General features: G+C 33.6%; 2 protein-coding genes across 2 annotated transcripts; one reads left to right on the top strand and one right to left on the bottom strand.

The window, feature by feature from the left end:
* Nucleotides 1-421: 421 nt before the first annotated feature.
* Nucleotides 422-2,466, bottom strand: LOC120278194. The gene is made up of 2 exons (XM_039285130.1): nucleotides 2,247-2,466; nucleotides 422-858 (listed from the first exon to the last, which is right to left on the bottom strand). The coding sequence occupies exons 1-2, from the start codon at nucleotides 2,445-2,447 to the stop codon at nucleotides 430-432; spliced, it is 630 nt and encodes a 209-aa protein (XP_039141064.1). The 5' UTR covers nucleotides 2,448-2,466; the 3' UTR covers nucleotides 422-429.
* A 917-nt stretch (nucleotides 2,467-3,383) lies between these two features.
* LOC120278198 (mitochondrial import receptor subunit TOM5 homolog) lies at nucleotides 3,384-6,556 on the top strand. The gene is made up of 2 exons (XM_039285134.1): nucleotides 3,384-3,520; nucleotides 6,145-6,556. Exons 1-2 carry the CDS (start codon nucleotides 3,434-3,436, stop codon nucleotides 6,220-6,222), a joined length of 165 nt encoding a protein of 54 aa, XP_039141068.1. The 5' UTR covers nucleotides 3,384-3,433; the 3' UTR covers nucleotides 6,223-6,556.
* Nucleotides 6,557-8,707: the final 2,151 nt, after the last annotated feature.

The raw sequence follows: 8,707 nt of genomic DNA, 5'->3' as shown, positions 1-8,707 counted from the left end.
GTAGTATCGCGAATATATTTTCAAAGCAGGATATGTAAAGGTTCAGGGTATTACATACATACTTGTGCAACGAGGAAATTATATATGTTTATATATGTACACCTCCATATTAGTCATTAGCAATGATTGATATTGAAAAATCTTGTCATTCTCACTTGGATATCTTGAAATTTATTGTTTTAAAAAAACTTTTTTTATGGATACTTTTTGTTCTTGAATTAGTCTGCAATTCTTATGATAATTCTATTTATATGAAATCATGAAATCATAGTGTTATTCATCAAGCAAGAGCTAAAAGAATATGTTCAAGGGTACATACACACTAAGAAAGAGAGTTTCTGTTTTTGAATTACAAGTAGTACCACTCATGATCAGTGCTTAGAAACAGAAATACAGATTGATAAGAAAAACATCATCTGAACAAAAAAACTACTTGGATTTCTGCAGAGTAGAAACTAGATTTGATGCAGCAAATGCTGTTGATCCACCAATAACACTGACCAAAGCAACCACAACCTGCAAAATCACCTCCCAAGGGTAGTCCTCTGGCACAAAGTATACACAGGCAGGGCCTAAGGCCAACAAAACAAGGCTCAGTGTCAGCAGAGCTCCCGGAGTCGCCGGGTCTGTGGCTGCTGATAATACACCTAGCTCTTCGGCCTTCGAGAGAAGGCCCAGCCTTTCAACAGTTGATAATGACAAGCCGAACTTCTCTGCTGCAGAGAGTAGCCCTGCCTTTTCTGCCTTGCTTAGGAGCCTGAGATTTTCAACATTCGTTAGGAGCTTTATTGGTTGACCATTACTAGTAGTAGTTTGTCGAGGACCTGGCTCGCCTAAGGGGAACACAACTCCTGTTCCCTGCATTGCCAGTTGAGTTTTTTGTGTTAGATTTTAATTTACAGTTCAGTTTGATGTATGATTTTTGTTATATTAGTGTCACTTTGTACAGCACATATGCATATTGATTTAATGATTAATTGCAGAATAAACTAATTATCGATCACAATCATATCATTATTGTGTCCATGAAAGTGTAGAAATTAATGTACATAGAATCTAAAGTGAGTGAAAAGCTGTAAAATGTCCTTTCTCATACAAATGCTACATGCTAATCCTCACATTAATGTTGGAGCAGGAATCAGGATGTGTGCATAAGAAGAGTTTGAGAATTATCGAAATTTCAGTATGAAAACAATCATGCATACTTGAGATATGGTCAATTACACAAGTGCATCGTCAATGCTGTTTGTAATGCATGTTGGATTCTTGGTAACACTGAAAAAATAAACTTGAAGTTAGGACAAAACATCTAGTAAGGTGATCTATGGAAATCCCCTCAATTAAAGTTTGTATGCAGTACTGTTAATTGGTTTCTCCACAAGTATTTCCTTAAGCTTATCATGAAGGAAGTCTTAAGTCATTCGGTTATTTGTTTGTTTCCTTTTCCAAATACTCCTATCAGTAACAGTATTAGAAACAAGACATACAACATCATTACAGGCATTGAAACTCAAGAACAACCCAAACAATCAAAGAATAACTACAACCAAATCACAGAGATAAAGAACACAAGTGATGCTGCAATTTAGCCACTTAACCACTGTTATCCTTTTAGCTTAAACTGATCTATTGAAAGCTCATTTGCCAAAGCTAGTAGCAAGATCCTTAATTGGTTGCTTCATGAGTATTTCCTCGAGTTCATCATAAAGCAACTGATATAACCAGAGTAATTGAACTGGAGCAACACAAAACTGAATAAACAACAATCTAATAAAAAAAAAAGTCTACAATAATCAAATGCAAGTGTGACCATGATCAAATCTCAGAAATAAAGAACAGAATAAATCAGGCAAGGTATCCTCTTTTCCCCCCTCTGTTTTCATCCACCACAAAGTAATTAAATCTGAACATCCAAAAATCAACGAAGACATCAAAAGAGTGAACATAGCAAATCTATGATAATGAAACTCACAGTAAAACAACATTCAAATGAAAGGACAACAACAACCAAATCCCAGACGCAAAGAACAAAATAAATCAACAAAAGATTTCATCTTTTTTTTCTCTCCTTCCTGTTCAACAAAAAGTAAAATCATCACAAACATCAAAACAATGAAAACACACCAAATCAAAGATGATGAAGCTCAAAAACAATAACCACAACCAAATCAAGACATAAAGAACACAACAAAGCAACAAAGCAATTCTCTTTCCTCAAAAGAAACAATTGATGAAATTCAGCTCACCTTTCTAATGCCTGCTGCTTTGGTGGCAGGCTTCTGAGCAGCCACAGCCATTGAGAAGCTTGCTCTGCTGCCATAGACTCCCACAGCATCCATGACGCCTCCTCTCCTCCCCTCCTCCTCTTCCTCCACTCCTCGAACTTCTTCTACGAGATTGGGTTCACTGCAACGAGAACCATGGGTCATTCGAGTGATGGAGGACATACTCTAAACCTCTATGGTACACGTGGCTTTTTCTGATTGGCTGCTTTATTTCATTGTTGATGATCCTTGTGTACTACTCTGATTTTTTTAAAAAATATAAATTACATGTCATATTATATTTTTCAACAAAAAAAATTTTATTTAATAATAAGATTTAAATTTATATTATATTATATATATAAGAGAATTTATCAAGTGAACATGCACGATTTAGATAAAAATAGACACAAAAACTAATTTAGAAATATATAAACGATGTAATAAACAGTGCCACAACTTTATTTTTTTTTTTTTTGAAGTAAATCACAACTTTATTTTTGCATCCAAACGAATTGATTGAGTAATGTTATATATATATATATTATTTAGGGGATTGGTTTTGTTACTAATGTGATCACCTATTCATTTCAAATTTTTTTATTGCGTGATTGTTTTTAATATTTTTTATTCTATTTTTATACTATTTATAACACTGTTTCAAAAACTACTGATTGCATTGTTGAGCAAGTGCCATTGAAGTCATTGTTTAAAAGAATGGTTAATATGAAATTATTAGATTCAAATTTAACGGTTGATAATAGATGCCTATAGAATGATTATTTGCAAATTTCATAGTAGATTGTTCTTATATATATATGTATGCCATTTGATTTATTTATATTTTAATATAAATTTTATTATTTTATTAAATAACATTATTATATTTTAATTTTTTAAAATACACTATTAATAAAATTTTAATTCTAATTCTCTAATTTATAGATTTTCAAAAAGAATTGGGCTTGATTTTTTATATGAAAAGCTTACAATATCAAGGCCCAGCCCAAAAGGAAAGTCCAGAAGGAGTGGCATTTTGGTAATAAACCTAAACGATATGTCTCTTCTTAGAAGGATCATTACCATATAATGCGCAATTGGGCCGTGACGGTCATAAGAGTTTGAAATCCAAGATAAACCCTAAACCCTAATCTGAGAGCTTCGAGGAGATGGCGAAACCAGAGGGATCAATGGAGAAGATCAAGGAGTTCATCAACTCTCAGATCAACGATGAAAAGAATTGGGCCATCAATATGGTGATGGCAATTTTGTCTGTCTCGTTTTCTTCGTTTTTTCTCTTGATTTCTGTTTGCTAGGGTTTTAGATCGATTTTGATCCTTTTGTTTTGTTAGAAGTTATAATCGGGATTGGTTTGATTGTTCTTATACAAGCATATCATCTAGTGGCTTGAAAATTTCAATGTCAGAACTAAGTATTTGTTTGTGGATGCATATTGACAATTTTATCTGAGAAAAATTAGAATTTTGAAGGGTTTTAGATCAATTTTGATCCTTTTGTTTTGTTAGAAGTTATGATCGGGATTGTTTTGATTGTTCTCTTATAAGCATATCATCTAGTCGCTTGAAAATTTCAATGTCAAAACTAAGAACTTGTTTATGGATGCATATTGACAATTTTATCTGAGAAAAATTAGAATTGAAGGGTTTTAGATCAATTTTGAACTTTTTGTTTTGTTAGAAGTTATGATCGGGATCGGTTTGATTGTTCTTATATAAGTATATCATCTAGTCGCTTGAAAATTTCAATGTCAGAACTAAGTACTTGTTTATGGATGCATATTGACAATTTTATCTGAGAAAAATTAGAATTCGAAGGGTTTTTGATTAATTTTGATCCTTTTGTTTTGTTATAAGTTATGATCGGGATTGTTTTGATTGTTCTCTTATAAGCATATCATCTAGTCGCTTGAAAATTTCAATGTCAGAACTAAGTATTTGTTTGTGGATGCATATTGACAATTTTATCTGAGAAAAATTAGAATTTTGAAGGGTTTTAGATCAATTTTGATCCTTTTGTTTTGTTAGAAGTTATGATCGGGATTGTGTTGATTGTTCTCTTATAAGCATATCATCTAGTCGCTTGAAAATTTCAATGTTAGAACTAAGAACTTGTTTATGGATGCATATTGACAATTTTATCTGAGAAAAATTAGAATTGAAGGGTTTTAGATCAATTTTGATCTTTTTGTTTTGTTAGAAGTTATGATTGGGATCGGTTTGATTGTTCTTATATAAGCATATCATCTAGTCGCTTGAAAATTTCATTGTCAAAACTAAGTACTTGTTTATGGATGCATATTGACAATTTTATCTGAGAAAAATTAGAATTCGAAGGGTTTTTGATCAATTTTGATCCTTTTGTTTTGTTATAAGTTATGATCGGGATTGTTTTGATTGTTCTCTTATAAGCATATCATCTAGTCGCTTGAAAATTTCAATGTCAAAACTAAGAACTTCTTTATGGATGCATATTGACAATTTTATCTGAGAAAAATTAGAATTTGAAGGGATTAGAGAAAGCAATGCACTTGAAATAGCTCTTTTTTCAAAATTAAATTACATTTTGATGAGATAAGTTGATATAGTTGTTTATGATAATAATGTTGGAGACAAAAATCGATTATTTAAGTTAGGCTAGTGAATGTATAAATTGTTTGTTGGAAATTGCATAGTAATAAGGTCCTTGATTGAATGCCCCTGGTGCAATTCAATGTTGTTAAGAGCGCAAGGTGCACCCGAGGCGCTAGGACTCCTATATTGCCCGGGGTGCAAGGCTCAAAAAAAGCGCGTGTCTGATCGAAGTAAGCCGCACACACATAAAGAATATATATATATACATATATACATATATATGGGGTATATGATAGACAAATCGAAAGCTTAAACCTTAAACTTTAATATTAACAAACTAGTCAAAATTCTATTTCTAAAATCATAAGCAACTAATAATCATCATCATCATTAATGTAGTGGCTGCTGCACTTTGTTGATCTTTGAAGTGGAGTGGATGTTGCTCTCCCTCTTCAAACATAGAAGACTACTAGACTTTTATTTTTAATATATTTATTGCTTAGTTATTAGATTCTATTCTTTTAATAGATTTAGAGACTTTTAAAAATAAACTGTGGCTCTTTTAAACAGTAGAAGACCAACCGTTTTTTAAATCAAGGCGTAAAAAGCTTAAAAAAAAAGACGCAAAAAAGCTCAAAATCCTCACCTGACTAAAAGCGCATTGTCTTAGACCCTTAGAGGCGCTAAGGAGGTTTAGTGCTGCGCCTGGGCGCCTAGAGGCGCCCCTTAACAACACTAGTGCAATTAAAGAAGAGTGAACAGCTTCATTCCTTTTTCAAGGAAGCAGCATTGCATTTTCAATTTATCTCATAGTAGCCTTTTTTTTTAATTTTTTTATTAATTTCTTTCCACTTTTTCAGTTTTCATGAGATTCTCGACTTGTTTGGTTTATTGTTTGTTCTACTTTAGAGCCTTAGGTTTTTAAATAATTGAAGGCAATGGTGTGACATTTGGTATTATATATCTAGAAGCTAAGGATGTGCATCTTATGTACATTTGCGCTAATTTATAACTTATTTTTCTGAAGAGTAGTTGTCACTGTTTCTCTCTGTAGCATGTTCTTTATTGTCCCTGGTGCATGTACTTTTGTAATTAATCCTTACAGTTCTAGTTGTGCCAAGTAAGCCCGTTAACTTCCTCTTAACTTTATTTGTATCATTCACATATCTGTGAACTCAAGACTACATCACTTGTTATGTATGGCATTAAAATAATTGTCCTCCATACAATGTATATTTTTGGTATAATTTATGTGTGGAAATTAAGCATTGATGCTGTAATATTTACAGAAATTGCTGAGGGCCCTTGCATTTTTTGGAGGATCAATACTTGTTATGCGCAACTTTGGCGATCTTATGGCCATTTGAATAGCAATATGAGATTTTCAACTTTCCATCAGATCCAACAGTACTTTATGGAATAACTTTAAATTTCCACGCTTATGTTATCTATCGTTTTTTACCTGGATATTGTTTTGTCATGTAATTGTTACTTTTTCTTTTTTTCTGGTTGGCATTTCAGTTTAGCTTTTGTTCAAAGAATCAGAAAGTAATCTTTCCATTGGTGTTATTTTCATTTGTTTTGCTCTTTTGAGCTCAGAATTTGTGGGATGAGTATCAAATTGCATTAGACCATGTGAAGTTCTTGTCCTGATGCATGAGGTTATAAAAGAAAACAATGGTGTGTTACCAGTTTGGTGCATATCCTGCCTATCTATCAATTCATGTCTGAATGAGAAAAATGCATGATGTTTCTATAAGGGTTTTGGTTATTCTTTCCCTAACTTTAACCCTTGATGAATTACTTGTTGCTTATGCCAAATAATTTTGGGACAATACCATAGCAAATACCACAGGCTTGGTTTGATTTTTATGAAAACAATGTCAAAAAAAGATTGCTTTTACAGAAAAGCTTGACACTAGGAAATTCTTTTAAACCTTTCATCTTCTTGACCTTGTGTGAATTGAGCTGGGCATTTTAATTTGTGAATGAGAACTTCATATGCTGAAAACACTTTGCAAAGTTTTAAAGTATCAGCATCTTTAAATTGTCACCTTTTATGTTTTGAAGAAAGTTGTGTTGTGTGATAACTTTGATTATATCCCTTCTTTGCCCTTTTAGTGAAGTAGCCGGAATTCTTTAGCAAAGAGAACACGGCAACTTCTTCCTTCACTAAAACTGCTGGAGAGAGTGTTCATTTGACTGATTCTTCATTATTATCTACTAAATATCCCATCATGTTATTGGTAGTGGTTGGAGGAACCAGGACTTTAGCATGGTGTGATTGATGCTTATGCTTGTCATTGTGTTCTCTAAGTTAGGTTTTCTATACACTTGCTTAGTTTGTTGTCATTCTATCATTGATTTTCTTGGCATCTTTCTATTAAAATGATTCTGTTTCTCTACCTATTGTGTGTCCCGGTTAAATGATTTGGTCTATAGCTTAATCAGGTAATCTGTATTGTGCATTGTTTAATCTCAACAACCTATAAACTCTTTTTATTTCTCCACTTCATGAACAAAGGTTACCAACTTAACGATGTTGGTTCTATTGTGAAAAGTTTAGTATAAGATTTTCAAATGTTTAGAGTTCAAATTTTTACTTGAAACTTATGATGAGTAGGGTTTTTAGGTAAAATTTCACATTATCATGTAAGGACACACGGATTGGATGATTAATTCACAGCTCATGAGCTCACGTTTAATTAATTGCATTTGTGATATTTGTTGAATATATATATATGATTTTATGTCCATATTCTTGGGTTTGCTCAACAGCATGTCCATTCAATTGATTTGGACATTATTAAGAAGCAACCATGAAATTTCCATTTGGGATGATGGACTTTGGGGTTCATCCCACTTGCTTCCCATCTGTCTCTTCCCTAATCAAACAAGTCATGTGCCGTGCGCGTGCATGCTTCTTCAGTTGAAACATCAATCAAAGTTCATAGTTCCCATCTCTGCATCCACTTGTCCAATAATCCTTTTCTTTTCCAAAATTCTCATACCCCACTTGATAATTGAAATTACTTATTTGAAAACGGTGATTTATGATCGTTTTACAATAATTATTTGATCATCATTTAATGATTATTATTTATTATAAATATAATCTCAGAAATGTCTCTAGATTTGTTTTATGGGGATATCTCCAGAAAATATATTATTTATATATGAGTTCCTAAATTCTAATTCTATGACCCTCTTGCTGGAAAGTGCAAACTAATGTGCTGGATCTGATGGAGACTTGCACGTAAAGTGAAGGGCTCTGTTATTCATTGATTAATTATGTCTTAAGAGCTGCAATTTGATTAACATCATTCCAAAAAGGGATTAATCAATCAATGGACTTTTTTAATTACTTTTGTTTTAAAATATCTCCAACCTCCTTTTGTCCCCTCCCTTCACGGAAGGGCCAGGTGACCGACACGTGTTGGTCTACCCCTTGTCCGCCCTTTTCCTTGACTGCCACGTGTCTTCTTTATCCGGTGAGCAACTTGGAAAAGTGGGCGAGGGGGATAGCTGGATTTCTGACACGTGGCGCAAGTAGAAGTGTCGCTTTCATTGATGTCCACGTCATCACTTGCTGACGTGTCCGGCAGCCAAATCCCTCGAAGATCCCTTCGTCCCTTTCCTTCTGGAGTCCCGCCATCGAAAGTCACAATCATTGCCATCCATTCAAATCCTGTCTGATTACATGTCGAATATTCATTGGCTGTGTTCAGTGGGGCCCACATTTGATCCTCCAAAAAAAACGCTGTCCGGTGGGGGAGGGTATCCAGCTGATGAAAAAAAAGATACGGGGATGCAAGTTGGTTAGACATGAAGGGACACGTGTCAGGTGGAGGG

This window comes from Dioscorea cayenensis, chromosome 15 (genome assembly GCF_009730915.1).
Source record: "Dioscorea cayenensis subsp. rotundata cultivar TDr96_F1 chromosome 15, TDr96_F1_v2_PseudoChromosome.rev07_lg8_w22 25.fasta, whole genome shotgun sequence".
Taxonomy (NCBI): Eukaryota; Viridiplantae; Streptophyta; class Magnoliopsida; order Dioscoreales; family Dioscoreaceae; genus Dioscorea; species Dioscorea cayenensis.
Note: the sequence above shows the minus strand (reverse complement) of the source record. Positions and strands in the feature narration are given on the sequence as shown.

Coding starts and splice junctions, on each gene's coding strand:
- LOC120278194 (XM_039285130.1), bottom strand. CDS start 2,447: ATGTCCTCCATCACTCGAATGACCCATGGTTCTCGTTGCAGTGAACCC. Junction 859..2,246: donor AAGCAGCAGGCATTAGAAAG/GTGAGCTGAATT, acceptor CTGGCAATGCAG/GGAACAGGAGTTGTGTTCCC.
- LOC120278198 (XM_039285134.1), top strand. CDS start 3,434: ATGGCGAAACCAGAGGGATCAATGGAGAAGATCAAGGAGTTCATCAAC. Junction 3,521..6,144: donor AGAATTGGGCCATCAATATG/GTGATGGCAATT, acceptor TAATATTTACAG/AAATTGCTGAGGGCCCTTGC.